Source organism: Sebastes fasciatus, chromosome 1 (genome assembly GCF_043250625.1).
Source record: "Sebastes fasciatus isolate fSebFas1 chromosome 1, fSebFas1.pri, whole genome shotgun sequence".
Classification (NCBI taxonomy): domain Eukaryota; kingdom Metazoa; phylum Chordata; class Actinopteri; order Perciformes; family Sebastidae; genus Sebastes; species Sebastes fasciatus.
In genome coordinates, this window is record NC_133795.1 from 14,438,754 (window position 1) to 14,456,477 (window position 17,724).

General features: G+C 44.5%; 1 protein-coding gene across 11 annotated transcripts in view; it reads left to right on the forward strand.

Annotated features, from left to right (window-relative positions):
* srgap2 (SLIT-ROBO Rho GTPase activating protein 2) overlaps positions 1-17,724 on the forward strand; it is a 68,417-nt gene that overhangs the window by 32,412 nt on the left and 18,281 nt on the right. For 8 of the 11 annotated variants that reach the window (XR_012593384.1, XM_074630994.1, XM_074631005.1 and 5 more), the window contains exons 2-5: positions 4,542-4,734; positions 12,057-12,219; positions 16,081-16,143; positions 17,319-17,534. Coding sequence is in view for 10 of the 11 variants with exons in the window: in XM_074630994.1 (XP_074487095.1) it covers positions 4,542-4,734; positions 12,057-12,219; positions 16,081-16,143; positions 17,319-17,534 (635 nt within the window). In the remaining variant the exon portion in view is untranslated. Of the gene's footprint in view, positions 1-3,457; positions 3,669-4,541; positions 4,735-12,056; positions 12,220-16,080; positions 16,144-17,318; positions 17,535-17,724 lie in introns of those variants that run through there. The other 3 variants (XM_074630983.1, XM_074631015.1, XM_074630972.1) reach the window with 2 other exon arrangements.

The following is a 17,724-nucleotide window of genomic DNA, read 5'->3' on the forward strand; positions in this document are numbered from 1 at the left end:
TAATAGAGATGGACAGATCTGGGGTGGGGCTTCCAAGAGCAGGCTGGAGAGCTGCCGTCAAAACAGCTCAGAGTGACAGCCTGAACTCAGTGTCACATCGCCGTCAGTGTGTGTGTGTGTGTGTGTGTGTGTGTGTGTGTGTTCATGTTGTGCCCATATAGCCCAGGGTGTTTTCAGGTATAATGAATGCTAGCAGCAGTATGTGTGCCTCCTGTATCTAGGCCAGCTCAGAACAGCATCCAGGGCCGCCATCACTTCTGTCAGCTTCCAACTAAACCGCCTAAAGCTGGAGGTATGTTTGCTGCAAAAGCTAACTTCAGCTATAAAAGGTAATGTTGCAGCTGGGGAACATGACTTTAAGGCTCCACATTGTGCTTGCCAAAATGGGACCATGTGACTGGTTGGGTTGCGTTTTGGCAGCATCTTTATTTCCTTTTCTAGTTTTATTTCCTTCGGAGTAAACATCACACTTACATGCGGCAACATGTCTGCCCACTGCAAAGCTAACAGCCGGCATTGACCGCGGTGGTAATGTGTCATTCTAGTGCGGTTACGCCATCTCCATCCATCACCCCTCTCTCTATTTCCATCTTCCCTTTTTCTGGGTCAGAATAAACAAACCAATCAATAATGGATGATGAGGAGGGGCAGGTTTGGGTGAAATGGGTTGACAGAGATTTCTGCCATTTCATGCTCACGTTGTTTTGCTACATAGAAAGCCAGACATATGGAGGGTATACATTCACACACTTAATCACATGATACACCACCCTGTCACCTACACTCAAACCTGGCTCCTATGACTGGGTTGCAATAACAGAAGGAAAACAAAGATCTTAACAAAGAAAAGGCCATTAGAGTCAACATGACATACGAGACTGTCAGTTGTCTGTGGATGTTGAATTATGGCCAGAAATTGACTTTCGTCACACGTATGTAAATGTACGTAGCTACAGTATGTACTGTATATATGTAGATCTACACCAGTAACGTTACACTAAAGAAATCCTGAAGGATGCGTAGATGCCTGGTGTTATTTTAAAGCGGGATTTCTCAACTTGATCAGTTTCTTTACATGTGAATAATGGCAGATGTTGACCGGTATGGTTTGCCACTCTGGAGCGAGTGACCATGGTGATTTTGGTATACTGTGACCTCACTAGCTACCTTCTATAGGTCAACAACAGTTGGCAACTCTGTGGTCTGAAAAGTGAAGCCAGTTCGTCAAGTGCCTTAAACTTGCATTATTTTTCTAACAGCCAGCAGGGGGCGACTCCTCTGGTTGCAAAAAGAAGTCTGATTGTGTAGAAGTCTATGAGAAAATGAGCCTACTTCTCACTTGATTTATTACCTCAGTAAACATTGCAAACAAGAGTTTATGGTCTCAATCGTTAGTTTCCAGTCTTCTTCAATACAGCATGATGTTCATTTAGTAAATTATTGTCTCATTTAGAGTCGAATAGACCATAAAGCAGGGGATGCTTTAGGGCGTGGCTACCTTGTGATTGACAGGTCGCTACCACGGCGTTGTCCGGTCTGGGAGTTGTCCAGTTGTAGAACTTTAACCCTTTCACAGTGTGTTTTCAGTTCATGAAAGTTAATTATAACCTTTTTGGTCACCTAAAAATGTCTTATTCAGCGTTCGTTGGTACTTAGCTCCACCCTCTCGTGTCACTTCTGATGGCAAAAATGTCGAACACGAGGCTTCAAAACGTCAGTCAACAAACCAATGGGTGACGCCACGATGACTACGTCCACTTCTTATATACAGTCTATGGTCGATAAGGGAAATATGTAGACAGGTGTGTTATACAAGAAAATTAAAATCCCGCTGCTTCAGAGGTCAGCAACCACCTTCTTTTGCTGAGTCGTTTTGAGTTTTGTTGTGGTGTTGAACTGGTGAACAAAGTGAAAAGTGTATGTACAAGGCACATGCAGATACAGCCAGACAGCACTCAGCGTTGCAGACAGAGGAGGAGGAGGAGGAGGAAGGGAAAAAAGAGAAAGGAGAGCATCAGTAAAGTAGAATCCCAGAGCCCGGTGCAAGACCTGCTCTCATCTGCCTGGAAAATGTGACTGGGCTGTCTGGAGGGGGGTGGAGGCGTCACATTCCAGTTCACATCCCAGTTCACATCCCAGTTCACATCCCACTTCTTCTTACTGGCTCCGGGGGATGATGACCGTTACAGAGGGATGAGGCCGAAAGGCATCGATCTTCTCTGACGGCATCTCTCCTCTTTGCTGTACCAAGCTCCCCGTCTCTCAGCTAACACTCCTCTCTTGTTTGACAATAACAGCGTCTAGATGGATGAAGGTTTTTTTTCTTTTTTTTTTAGATCCCTCAGGGAGATTCAGTCTAACAGCCAGTATCAACAAGGTATAGTGTGGAGAGCTCAGGGTTAGCTCTGGTCGAGCCACTCAGCCATATATTTTGTAAATGGAGCGTGCTGCCAGAATCGCTCTTCATCCTAATGTGAGCGTTAGGGGCCTGAGAGGGGTTTCGGGGCACAGTGCATGGCCTCCCTGTTTAAATTAATTGGACCCCCATTGAACCTGCTTTCTAAACATTGGGGTCACATGGGACTGATGTCACCTTTTCTCTCTCCGTATCCTTCAGATGCCCCTCCAGCTGATTACCTTATGCTTTCTTTCACCATCTTACCTCTTTTAGGGCTGCAACTAAGGATTATTTTCATTTTTGATAATGTTTTGATTATTTTCTCGATTAATCGATTAGTTGTTTGATCTATAAAATGTCAGAAAAAATGTTGATCAGTGTTTCCCAAATCCCAAGATGATGTCCTCAAATGTCTTGTTTTCTCCACAACTCAAAGATATTTAGTTTACTGTCATAGAGGAGTAAAGAAACCAGAAAATATTCACATTTAAGAAGCTGGAATCAGAGAATTTTGACTTTTTTTTTCTTAAAAATTATTCAAATCGATTATCAAAATAGTTGTCGATTAATGTAATAGTTGACAACTAATCGATTCATCATTGCAGCGCTACTTGTTGTCCTATGTTTGTGCATGTGGTGTGTGCTGTTGTGTTGCTGGGTTAATTACAAGGCCGCCATCTCGAGGTTGTTGTGTCGCAGCCTTGAGAGGCGGGACACTGACTCACTCCCCATCATTGACAGCGCTGTGCAATGAGGAAATTACAAACACACACACACGGACCATGAGACAATAACACATGTTGTCAAAGCAATTATTCACACCAGGTCATTAGCACAGACGCAGACTGTGTGTTGTGTGTGTGTGAGTGTTTGCTCCGTAGTGTCATAATGCCACAAAACTCCTCCGTTCTGGCCTTTTAATCAGTAAAGAACGACCGTGAGCGAGCGGACGCAGCCGCTGGCTAGTGGCACAATGTTTAGTGTTTATGAGAGAGAGAGAGAGAGACGAGGGGGAGGAGGAGCGGGGTGGTCACGGACACATTTAGATATCCCACTTCTCTTTGTGGTAATGACAAACTGCACTCTCAGCTGTTAAACACAAAGGCAGCATCAACAGTCGCTGTCGGCCGGACGGACGGCTGACTGTCTGCCTGCCTGTGATTGTGTGTGTTTGAATCGGTGTGTATGTTAGGGGAGTCTGCACTGCACTGCACTGAATCCAGGATGGAAGCCAAAACTGTCCGCTTTCTCTACAGCCAGCATTGTAAAGGTAGGACAAGCTGTGGTTAACCAGCTGCACAGTTTGGCGATTTGGAGAAGTGCGTTGTTTCTTAACTCTTTAAAATGTTGCAGCCTACTCCGCATTGGCAGGCAGCTATGAGAGCATAGCATTAATCTGTCAGCTGTCAGCACCGATCCAGCTTATCACCATCATAGCGTGTGCATCCTCGGGTGTGTGTGTGTGTTTGTACGTGTTGCTGTTTGGTGTGTCCCGGTCTCTAACTGCAGTGGGCAGGACTCTCCAGAGGACTTTTTTGTAGCCAGTGATTGAATATGGTTACTGAGTGTGTCTGCACTGAGTGCACTCTATTAATTTGAGGCCAGACTGGAGAGCAGCATGGAGGAGAGGGAGAGTGGGGGGGGAAGGAGGCAAGAGGAAAATGAAAAGTGATAAGCTGGGATAAATGACTGCCTCTGGAGATCTCTGTGTGTGGAAGGGGATAGCCGATCGCGCACACACACATGCGTATAAATGTGATGATGCACACAAACATACACAGCGGGCTATGCTTTGTGGGAGGGGAGTGGATTCAAGCCAAGAAGACTCCAGGCTGATGTGTCACAGCCCTGCCAGGTGTTTTACCATCCACATAAAGAGGAAACAGCTTTAAACGTCAACATCTTACACATTGTTGTGGCACGTATCTTTAACGATGGCACTGCACTGTAACGTATGCAGCTGAGCTTACTCCCCAGCTGTATGGGTAATTGCGTGTTCACACAAAAGAGGCCTTTGATTTGAGGACAAACATACAGTGTAGGCTGTCCGTTGTGGCTTCAATGTGTTGATTACACCTGGATTGCGGTCATAATAAAAGTTATAATAAAAACTCATCTATGTCTCTCCATCACCCCCCGACAGAGATCCGTGCCCAGCTGGTGGAGCAGCTCAAGTGTCTGGATCAGCAGTGTGAGCTGAGGGTGCAGCTGCTGCAGGACCTGCAGGACTTCTTCAGGAAGAAGGCCGAGATCGAGGTGGACTACAGCCGTAACCTCGAGAAGCTGGCCGAGAGGTTCCTCACCAAGACCCGCAGCACCAAGGACCATCTACTCAAGTATGAGACGCTCACACACACATTAGGGGTGTAAGAAAATACTGATACACATGAGTATCGATTCTGGCCCGGCCGCTATTTGATCTTTTCTGAGGTTGTAGCGGGCTCAGTTTTAAAGCTAGAGTGAAGATACTGGCATCATATGAAACTAGAAAACCTAAGGAATCTATTGGTACCAACCATGTCATATTTGCTTGTTGTGAAGGACGCTCCAAATTTACGCTAAATTCTGGCAAGGAAAAACTATCACGGAGACATTCACAGGGGTCCCTTGACCTCTGACCTCAAGATATGTGAATGAAAATGGGTTCTGTGGGTACCGACGAGTCTCCCCTTTACAGACATGCCCACTTTATGATATTCACATGTAGTTTGGTGCAAAAACCAGGCAGTTTTTTGCATGCAGTATAAATGTGTTATTTTTTCCTATTCTAAAATGTTGTATTTCAGAATGTATTTCTAAAATTATTATATTTTAAAAAATCGCAATATATCACCTTGCTTTCAGTATCGCAATAAATCGCAATATATTGAATCGTTACCCCCACGTATCATGAGACGTATCACATCGCCAGATTCTTGCCAATACACAGCCCTAACACACATAGCACCACTACCACACGGGGCAGCAGGTATTTGTGATGTTACGTAATATTTTACTTGTTTAGTTCAAGTGGATTCCAAGTAAGTATGAAAAGATTGAAAAAAAAAATCTTTATTTAGCCCCTTCGTGTGAGAGCGCTTTCAAGAAGAGTGACTTCCTTCCCTGAGAAAAGAGAAGTAGAGACGAGCGAAAAAAGCCAAGAGGGATGGTGATGTTTGAGGGAGGCCATATAAGTGTCTGGAAAATACAGACTTGCATCACTCTCTGCTTCCCAGATTGATCTGATGAAACCGCAACTGATCTATTGCTTGTACATGTCATAAGGATGCTCACTTCTGTTATCAGGGAGGTCCTGTGAGTCTGTGTATGCTTGTGTGTGTATGTGGCTGTAAATGACCAGGTGGTGATTTTGTGCTCTGACTACTTTGCGGTGTCGTGCTGTGTGTGTCACCTTGCCCAAACGGGGATCCTCCCCGCCAAAGAACGTCAAGCTCTCTCTCTCTCTTGTCTGTCACTCTCTCTTACTCACTTCCTCATTTATACATAAGATGCATACAAATACACCGTGGAGCTCAGCAGCTTTAGCAGCGGGATGTGTTCTTGTATAATTGATCTGGCGGTTTTCGGCGGTCTGTTTCCCCGTGGGGAAGGATTCACTGAACTGCTAGCTAATCATAAAGCACACACACAAATTCAGTGGAGCTATACCACAGATAAATGGAGGCAGAGGGTGCTTTCCATTTAGCTAATTATGCCTCCTTGTATCCTCGCTCCTCCGTCTTTGATCTTGTGACTTAACCAAATTAAATGCAGAGGAGCTTTGAGCAATGAAACGCAGGTGTAACCTGTGCAGGAGTGTCAACACGCCGTCGATGAGAATGTCTTTTATGATTGATCGCTGCTGCTGATTCGAGGCTCTGTGATCATTACTGCAGTATCATTAATACAATATTACTGCAATACGGTATGTTTTTTCTCAAACAACCCACGGGGGGGGGGACACGAGAAGCCGCACTGAGTGTGTCATGATTTGTAGGACAGCTGTGCGTTATTAGTGATTGCTGCTTACTCTTCACAATGGCGGTGTTGGATTGAATGAGGATGACCCCTTCAGTAGATACCATTCCTCATCCTTCCATGCATTTCTCTCTCACATCTCCAAGAGCCAAAATACATGAACAGAAGAATGCAAGTAATGAAATAGAAAATACGCATAGTGTTAGGGGCCAACTTTGGGGTGTTTTTCAGCTCATGTTATTAAAGCAATTCTTGTGTAAATAGATAAATAACACACAATTTATCACATATATGTTTAAGTCTTTGTCACATCTACATAGCAATTAATGAGCTTTTGATTACAGGTATAGTTGGTAGTGTTATTCAGATACATTTTTTTTTATATTTGTTGAAACTCTCATTACATACGGTCAGCAATGAATAAATCAAATGCTCCGACAAAAAAAGAGAAAAAAAATCTGTGATCTGTGGCCGTTGCAGGACTGTGATAAACCCATCCAATCATTTCAGTTGGGCCAAATGAAGGCTGCCTGCCTGCCTGCCTGCCTGCCTGCCTGCCTGCCTGCCTGCCTGCCTGCCTGCCTGCCTGCCTGCCTGCCTGCCTGCCTGCCTGCCTGCACGAGGCCTAAAGGGACAGATTGTTGTGCCGAATTCACACCAGGCAGGGTTGCGGCTCACCGCAATAATTAGGCCGGTAGGCGTGTTCACGTGTTTCAGGCAGGAAGAAATTCTTTGTAACATAAGTCGACATGTCACAGGAGTCACTTGATCTGAGGATCTCTGGCCACACTTCAGCGCTAAAAGTTCAACTTTTCCCAACTTTTGTTTGGCCGCACTCCGCCGCAGAATCAAACGGTCAATCAATCTTGCTGAGCTCGGGAGAGGCCGCCGCAGCTTTCCATAGACATTGCATGGCAACTCGCCGCAGGCTGCACTTCGCCGCTGCTCTGGTGTGAATTTGGCGTCGGTGTTGCTTTCTTGCTAGATTTAGCAACTTTTGGAGCTAATGCTCTCAGCAACTTTAAGTGGAAAAGAGTTGACAACACTGGGCTGGGTTTTTGTTTTGTTCAATCATTTTTAAAATCTAGTGTACTCTTGCTAGTTTCTCAAAATTACCAACCCTGCCTATAATAAGATTTTATGTTTACCACTTACTGCCCTTGGTGTGAATCATCCACCAATGAACAAAATCAGAAATCAATAATTGTGCAACAGCAACATCTCAACTACCTTAGGACCCTAGTGTATCATTTTGTCAAGTTTTCAAAGGCATAGCATTTGTTTTACTGCTTCTTCATAAAATAAATTGGTGTTTCTAAAAGAAAAATTAGGAGAAACTCATTTGATTTGACTTTAGCGGTAATATAGGTGCTTTTTGTAGCCTTTTGTTGTAGGGGAAACACTAGCTGACTTTTTTTCTGCTTGTCTTCTTTCTCTCTCTGGTTTCCTGTTAACCATGACCTCCTCTACAGCGACCTTCCTCTTTATTTTCCCTGCACTGTTCTCGTTCTCTTTTTTCAAGCATCGTGAACTTTTCCAGAAACACTTATTTCTCTGCTGGGGGTAAACCCACATCCATGCTCTCTCTCACCACATGCACACGCACACACACACACAGGCACAGACTAAAAGGGATCGATAGAGCCTCTAAACGAAACCCAATTCCGACCAAGAGGACATACCCCCCCGACGCACACACTCATTTACAACACACACACCCTCCAGCTCAGATCAATACTGAGACAGTTGCAGAGTGTTTTTTCCCTGTGTTGCATATTGGGGGGGAGGGCAAAGGATAGCAGAGAATAAAATATGTAGTTGAGCGGGTCAGCTACTGGCGCTGCTTCAGCAGGTCTGTTCACATCATAATCTATCAAGAGAAAAATACAATTCACCCACTGACTAGTGGTCAAGCTTTACTTTTCATTTCTCTTTCTGCTCTTCTCCCTCTCTCTCTTTTGCTTTTCTCTTTGTCCAACATCTGTGTGGTTAACAGTCTCCCTGCATCTGCTGCTGCTCAGTCCGGGTGCCACGCTGGAATTCCAGCTATTTTCCGGTTATGTGTGTGTATTTTTGTGTCTGAATGTAGGTGTGTGTGTGTGTGTGTGGCTGTGTCTCCGTGCAGCCAGGCGTTGATAGGGCTCCAAGCAATGTGGGGTGTGAGGGTTGTGTGTGTGTGTGTTGATCCCGTGGAGACCCCTGGTATTCCTGCTATTTGGCAGACTGTGTACAGCAGTGGTGGAGGAGGGTTTCACAGTTTAACCGTTTTGTGTGTGTCTTTGTGTGCGTGCGTGTGTGTGTGTGTGTGCCCCGAGGCTGACAGGCTGATTGGTCACATGGAGAAGCCCCCACAAGTCGCACACTGATTCAGAGCTCATCCTTATGCTAAATATTAGGCCAGTTCCACAGTTAATGAGCTGCAGCCCCTCACACAACCCATGGCTACAGCAACATATTATTTCAATGTGGGTTTTGTGTTCTGATTCTGGAGATCAAATGGTCATATGGCCACACGGGGACATGGCTGTTTTGCATCTGTTTTGCGTAAATCTGCTCACTAGCGCAGCTTTTCCATCAGCGTAGTGCAAGAATACAACATTTATGATGTCCCCAGTCATAGTTATAATAGAGTGCTGCAGGGATGACGTATTTCTGTAGGCCAACCAGGAAGTCAGATCGCCCTGGTTCCATCAACAAAAAGCCAACGGGATTTTTCCATTGGGTTTTAGATTATTCCATAAAATAAGCTCTGTGGCAAACAAACGTTTATAATACTTATATGTTTTTTTCAGCAAGATAATCTCCACAAATGAAATGTAAAAAGCTATAGTTGGGCTATAAACAAACTACACCACGGTCACATGAGCGCCAGTATACATAACGAGGCTGTAAAGGCGGACAAGTCAGCGTGATGACGTTTTGTAATCTCATTTAGCCACTTTTTTAAAAACACATAAAGGCTTCAAAATTCACGATTTTTTTCCCCCACTCCTAATTGATACCCAATCAATACTAATAATGGCATAATATTACAGCTATTCGTGTGACTTTTATAAAATATTTAAGCAAACTAGGAATAGAAATCAATTAATGCCATAATATAATATCATAAATATCATTTTTTGAAATGTTTTATTTCTGGATTACAAGTCTTTTGTTTTACAACCATAACAGAAAAGCATTCACACAAATGAAAAAAAAACAATTAACAAACACTCCCTTCGTAAGACAAACATAATAAAAAAAAAAATCTAATAGTAGTTCTTCTAATAGCACACTGTGCCTGTATTTTGTGAAGCCAGACCTGTTTCTTCATGCATCCTTGTGTCAATATAATACTAAAAGTCTTGTTCAAACAACAAGTGCATCTGCAGCCATTCGCCTCGACAGATCTTAAGTTCAGTCAGAGCATTTAACTGTTAAGTCTGCGTCAGTTGTACTAAACCGCCAGCAGCGATGCCCGGTTTAATGCTACGCCTTTTGATCCTGAATGTAAGATGACCATTTAGCATTTTCCCTCCAATGTGAGTCACGGCAGCACCTGACCCGAGGACTGACTGGCTGTTCCCTGCGTGCACCATGTGACCTTCGGAGGGCCGCTGACATTTCACTGTATACCTTGTGATAGCCGTGGGTCATAGAGAGTTAGGTGATATTTCACCCGTTGCTGCAGTGCCATTACCATGGCGACCACTGGTGGGCTGAGGGTGACATGTCACATGGAGGCGGAGAGGTAAATGCTTGAGTAAATAGAGGAACCGCGGCCTTGTTTTTGGTGGAGAAAAATGTTGTGTAACCGATGAAGACAGACACGGAGACACACAGGAAAAGACACAGACAGAAGTTGAAAGCAGAAAGTGATTCAAACACGTGTCCACATGACCATTGCTCAAGTTAAGCACACGACCAATCGAGTATTTCAGGATTTGGGCTTTTTTAATTATGAGTAGGTGGATTTTTTTCTTGTGAAATCATTATTGTTAGTCATCTGACCATCTGATCGGTGACAGCGAGTACCAGCGTATCACATCACTGTCTATGACTCATCTCATCAGGCCCTACTTTCCCACACACACACACACACACTTACACTCCCCACGGACGCCACCCCCACTCTATACCCCCCGGTCAAAGACTCTCTCTGTCTGTCTGACCTTGTGGATGCTTGGGTCACTGCTCCACTTCTACTGACCCCCATTTGTGTGTGTGTGTGTGTTAGTGTGTGTGTGTGATGTAAATGCCCTGCAGCTCTTTGCTGTCTCTATCCAGTTAAAGCTGCTCTTAACGACACAAAGACCGTCTTTCATGCACTTACACTCACTCATAATCCATTTTACCCACTAGATCATCCGTGAATCATCCAGAACACATACTGTACACACACACACACACACACACACACACATTGTGTGCAGACTCTGAAGGGCGTGTGTTGTTGGCGTGTAAGCAGGGCATTGACAGTCTTGCATTTTGTGGCTTTATTGGCACTTGAAGCAAAGACAATGAAACCGTATTGAGCTATTAGACTCTTAGTGAAATCATTAGTCTTTACAGGGACAGCTTGTAGGATTTGGCAGCATCTAGTGGTGTGGTTGCAGTTTGCAACCAACTGAATACCCCTTCGCTCACTCCTCCCTTTCCAAGATTGCGGTTACGTGAGCCGCCGAGTGCGAAACCGTGATAGTGCCGTTCACCTGGCTCAGAGGCCATCCTTACCATAATAACCCAATTTTAGGAGCAACGGCAGTCGGACAGCAGCTGGCGGTACTACGGTTTTGCACTCTGCGGCTCACGGGCGTGTCGGAGAACTACGGTGTCCTTCAGGTAATGTAAAAACGTGGAAGGCTCTCTCTAGAGCCAGTGTTTGGTTTGTCCGTTCTGGGCTACTGTAGAAACATGGCGGAGCAACATGGCGGACTCTGTGAAGAGGACCCGCTCCCCATGTAGATATGAAGGGCTCATTCTAAGCTAACGAAAACACAACGGTTCTAAATTACAGGTGATTACACACTAATGAAAACATTAGGGCTGTTAATTAATTGAAATATTGAATCATGTTTAATCGCATGATTGTCCATAGTTAATTGTGAAAATCGCGATAACTAAAAATCAAAAGTTGTGTTAATGCATTAAAGAATTTAGTGGCGTTAAAACAAACTTCCATTAATTGTGTAATTATCACGTTACAGCACTAGAAAACAAAGTTTAGTTTGTGCTAATAGATCCCACCGAAATGTTACACGCTGTTCCTTTAAATCTCTCTTTCTGTCTCTTTTTTTACATCTTTGTCTCTTTTTTCTCTTATTCCTCTCTGCGACAGCTGTGCTTGTGGGGGAGTCTTACTTCTTCCTGCTGGGTTTTGTACCCTGGCTGAATCCTCTGTTTGGGCTGGCTCACCGACCCTGTATGTGTGTGTGGCTGTTTTGTGCATAAATCTGCCCGGGCGTTCTCTCCCTCCCTGTCTTTTATCCCGAAGCCTTGTCTCATCTTTGTGAAAACGGTGTGTTTTTGCACAGTATGCTCGTCTTTACATTTTACACGATGTAGGCCTGTGTGTGTGTACATGTGTGTGCACATCTATCAGCAGGATGAAAGGGGGAAATTAGAAGATGAAAGAGACTTAATGTTAGTCATTTATCTAAAAAGATGCTTGGAGGTCCTTGAATACATTTTTGAAGACTCTCTGTTTCTCTGCTTGCAGGAAGGAGCACAGCATTTTATCCCCCGTGAACTGCTGGAACCTGCTGCTGCTTCAGGTGAAGAGGGAGAGCCGCGACCACGCCACACTGTCCGACCTCTACCTCAACAACATCATCCCCCGCTTCGCACAGATCAGCGAGGACTCAGGACGCCTCTTCAAGAAGGTAACGCACACTCAAAACACACACACAAACACAGCAGGACTCTTGTCCAATATGCTGAATCCATGTCATGTTTTTGCCTTGTCTATCCGTCTCCAGCATCTGTTTTCTGTCTTGGCTGATTTATTGACTGACGGCAACAAGTCAGCTGAACCTCAGGCCAGGAGAGTTTATGCTGTCTGTGTTTCATACAGTAGCCTCATTCTTGTCTCCTCTGATCTCTGCCTTGCTAGCCTGAGAGAAAAAAGATGAGGCAGAGTGATGGTGGGAAAAAAGAAATGTGGAAGAAGAACAGAAAAAGAAAGAACTGAGGGAATGGGAATAGAAAGAGAGAGAACAGAGAGAGAACAGAGAGAGGGGATGAAGAGATTTCTATGGAGATCAGAGCTTAATGTGACCTTGTAGAGCAAATAACAAGACTGAGTCTTCCCTTGTGAGACAGCTGTTCACCTCCAGGCTGGACTTATATCGAACTGTACAACGAGTAATCTTCGTCTGTACGTATGTGTGTATGTCCTTCACATATCCCGAGAACCGTCCATCTGATCTACTTCACACTTGGCGGGTGTTTTGATGGGAGCCCAAGAACGTGCAGTGTCGAAGTTGGTGCAATTTTGACACGTTCAATATCAATAAACTTTGAATAAGTACGCAATAGCACTCTGTGCAGCAGTGAGGGCGGGGCTTCAGGGCTTTGAGTCTATCATGTCGTCCACAGCAGGCCTTTACAGGTCGCGGCTCATTGACTACAGTTCACTTTTGCATCTGGACGCTGGAGATACTAACATTACAATCAAACTTCACTTTAAGCAATGTAATGCTGTGGACGGGGACGGCAGCAAAAAGTATTGTAGCCACTTAAAACAAAGGCTCACCTAAAAATATATATATCCATGTAAGTGTACGTTACATTTAGAATATGTTTGGATGGGGAGCTGAACTGAAAGTGAAATGCATCTATACTGTTTCTGTCAGCTGACTCTGTCTGCTTTGGAGAGAGAGAGCAAAGATAAGTTTCAGTTCAGTTCCCCATCAGAAAGGAGAAGTAAAAGGCCGTCTGAGGCAAGAAAATATTGTAAATATAGCGCACACTTAAACGGATATTGATTATTTTTAGGTGGGCCTTACTTTTAGGGGACTTAAAAAGTTTTTTGCTGCCGGTCTCGTCCACAGCAGTACATTGCTTTGCTTCTGTGAGGTAACTCCTTTCTGCTTCTCCAAGCTGGGGGCGTGCCGACCGTCATATACTGTAGGTAATACACTGACTATGGATAAGTACCTCATACAACAACTGAACTATCCCTTTAACGGCTCGGTTTTAAAGCAAGTTTCATAATTACATAAAGATAATTAGTTCAGTGGAAACACTGACTTTTCATGTTGTGATTTACATGCATCCTCGTTTGTTCTGTACGTCTTTCAGAACGATGACATTTCTACAAGGTGGCTGATCGTTACCTTTTCAAAGGATGAGTGCATATAGCCTCGAACTGGGTTTAGGTTAAAATGTTAAGTTAAAGGTAAGGATGGAAGTGAGGAGGGCTGAGGATAGGGTGTAAGAATGTAATCAGTGGAAAGCCCTCACAAGTATAGGGAGATAAGTGTGTGTGTTCGGAAGGCAAAGTGAAGCCGTCTGTGTCTGGAATGTCATGGCAGAGGCTCCTGATTTCCAACCAGATAGGTCGTCTTTGAACTACACTTACAGTCTGATCGCAGGCGATGAGAACACACACACACAAACCTCCACCCTCATCTGATACACCAGTACAATAAAAACACTCTTTTTTCCCCCTTTTTTTCTCAGTCTTGGTCAAATCATGGGCATTGATTTCTATTTTTATCAGGCTGCTCGTTCTTTAGCACGAGGGTTGCTTCCATCATGTCTGGGTCATAAACAGGCTTCACACATACACAAACACACAGAGAGAGAGAGAATGCTCTGATGGCTAATTAACTAGTTAATTAGTTCATTTATTAACAGAGACGAACATCACGACCCATATTAGAGAAGTCATCACATTCATCTGAGCCGGTGTGGAAAGCAGTGCAGAGTGATACTGTTAGCACAGCGGGAGTGTTTATGAGATCCCGTCACTGAAAGAGAGGAAGCTCTAATGAGTCAAGCTGTATTAATGAGTACACAGTCTCAACTTGGACCTCATACACCAACAGGGGCTAATGAAGCGTGCTAGTTGCTAGTTTCTGTTGCCGTTCTTTGCAGAGCCAGACAGACGACCACAGGCAAGACGAGAAGTCCAAAGGTCAGGATCCACAGTTGATGGATGGGAGGGCTCAGTCATGGATGATTGTCTTTTGATTGGCTGTGAGCTGTCTGGTTGTCACCTAATATGAGTCTCCTATAGCACTTTAAAGAGCAAGGGTGGGACAACTACAGTTATCCTGTTACCTCTGCGCTACCTTAAATCTCTCCTTTGCTCCTTTCTACCTCTCTTCCTGACCTTTCTGCTCTCTGAAACTCCCCCAAATAGTTTAACGATTATCATATCTGTTTCCTTCTTCTCTAAAACCCTCCCATCTCTCTCCATCAGCATGTAAACATCTTCTTGATGCATCCCCTATTTTCCTTCCTTTTCTCCATTCAACTTTCACCTTACCACCATGCATCCACTTTTGTTTTAGTCCACCCCTCCCCCTTCTGTGCCCTCGTCCAAGATGAAGACAGATGCTCAACATGCGCTGGAGAAATCTGTTCTTGCTTTCATTCTGCATTCCTTAAACACATTTTTTTTTCAGTTGTCTGTCTTTGTTTTTTTTTCTATCTCCTCCTTTATTTCCCCACATGCTTATCCCCTGCTTTTTCTTAACCTGTCTGCTTTCTATTTAAAGGAACAGTCTGTAACATTTAGGGGGATCTATTGGCAGAAATTGAGTATAATAGGGCTGTCAATCAATTACAATATTTAATTGCCATTAATCGCATGATTGTCCATAATTTATTGTATAATTAAAACCTTAAAGGGAGATTTGTCAAGTATTTAATACTCTTATCAACATGGGAGTGGGCAAATATGTTTGCTTTATGCAAATGTGCGTATATATTTATTATTGGCCATTCACGTTTTCACGTCAGCCACTGTAGTTCTTCTACACGCTTAGCACATGGGAGAGGTTTCAATTGGTTGCAATGTGCAACCTCACCGCTAGGTGCTACCAGATCTTACACACATGCACCTTTAAGTCTATTTTATTTGTCTTGTGAATCTGTGTGCAGACATGTGGTTCCTTTCTAGCTAGTTTATGCCTCTCTTTGCATCATTATTAAAACCCAGTCTGAATGGTTTCCTTTCAAAAGCATAAGAGGAGCTGTGAATGCAAGTGCGTGTTTGTGTGTCCACGTGTACATACGTTTGTTGCGTGGAGTCTCCTGATCTGTGGGATCCTGGGAAGTCAACAGTGGCTCCCGGCAGTAATGTCTGGAGAATGGTAGTGCCTGTATTACTCCCTGTCCTCCCTCTTTTGTCTCCGTTTTATCTTTTGCACTTTCGTCATCTTGCCCTCTGTCTTTGGCTCCGTCGTCCTCTTGCCCTTTCTCGCTTGCTCTTTTTTCCCTCCCTGCCAACATGTAAAGATCGGTATCTATCTGCAGCTTCCTCCTTATACTCTTCATCCATCAAGTTCATTCCTGCTTCGCTCATTTATCTGCACTAGCGACTCCTCCGCTCCCATTTAGCCAGATAATCTAGTCTTGATTGATGATGGGGCAGTTGGTTGACCACATGACTGAGCGGGTATGGATGTCATTAGTTGGCAGAGAGACGACGAGGTAGATGGACAGACGGTAGAAGCTGCAAGTAATGACGCTGAGCTACACTAATCCTTCTTTTTCTCCCTCTGTCCCTTCAGAGCAAAGAGGTCGGCGTGCAGCTGCAAGAGGACCTGATGAAAGTTCTTAATGAGCTTTACGCGGTAAGAGAAACTACTGACATTGCAATCACAAAATGTGGATCCATAATTATGGGTTGTGATCTCTTGTATCTCGTACAGCTCAACGGGGAGACCGTAGCACTTGCCGTGTCAGGGTTAGCAGTTTGTTCCGCACAGGTGTTATAGGATGATAAAAACTGCTTTATTTAACAGCATATTTCAAAACCAAAGGTGCAAGGTGGTTTAAGTCAAGCCTGATGTTGCCTTACACATAAACGAATGATCCCAGTCACTTCCACACAGTGAGGCATATAGCTTATTGATTAAACACTGGTATCGGATCGGTACTTGGTATCAGCACACAGAGCCCAGGTATCGCTATCGGTATCGGGACTGAAAAAGTCACATCAGTGCATCCCTACTAATTAGCAAATGTTAGCAAAACTAAATCACAGTGATCATAGTAAACTAACTGTCTAACTCTATAACTAATTGGACAGTCTGATTTGATCATTGGTATTTCAGACATCACATGTCTGTTGTTTCGGTCTTCTCACGCTGTCTGGGGCTTCATAGCGTCTGGTTGCACACATGTCCATGGTACTGCCAAAAGCACTGAGGCAATCAGAGTGTGTTCCACTGTCTGTGTGTTTATGTGTGTGTGTGGGCAAAGTATCCTCCCACAGCACAGCTCCGAGCAGCAAGCAACTGTATCTCTGCAGCTCAGCCAGGCCCTATAAAAGCAGCTCTTATGCTGTAATTATAGTATATAGTAAGAGATAGAAATAGATCTGGTTTGAGTGACGCGCACACGCTCACATGCATGACTAGTGTGTCTGCCTGCAGTATTGTGGAAGGGTTAGACCAGCATAATGATGGCTCTGGTGGTGGCCACTGGAATAAGGCTGACGCTGCACACACACACTTGTTTCATGTGTTTAACTTTTCATGTCGAACTCATACCACCGTGTCCGAGCGCAGCGGTGGTGTACAGTAGAGGAGGCTGCTTGTGTGACTCATTCGCTGCAATATTTTTGAATACCAGCGGCAAAAAAAAAATCTGTCTGTGAATATTGCGCTGGTTTTGTGCTCCACTCTCCTCATTATGCTGACTGGCGTCATCCCGCTGTTGATCCAGAGCCAAAAACTAAAGTTAAAGACACTCTGCGGAAAGCACACACTTACGTTTGCCTGCAAATCTCCACCCTTGTTCCCAGGTGATGAAGACGTACCACATGTACAACACTGACAGCATCAATGCCGAGTCCAAGCTGAAGGAGGCGGAGAAGCAGGAGGAGAAGCAGATGGGACGCTCCGGTCGACAAGACGACCGACAGACGCCGCGCTCTCCCGACACCTTGGCCACCATCAAGAGCGACGAGAAGCCCGTCCGGCGCTCCAGCGTCAAGAAAATCGAGAAGATGAAGGAGAAGGTGAGCGGGGCCGGGGGGAAAGCTGTTTCAGAGCTCTCCACCTGTTGGCACACTAACTTACAATGTGTGTCTCATGAATGATTTATGAGTGCACGACTGGCTTATTGCTAACCTTGTCTACTACAGGTGGGGCCTGTCACTGCAACACGGTTCTCCACTCCTTATTATCCATAATCAATACTGAGGCGTT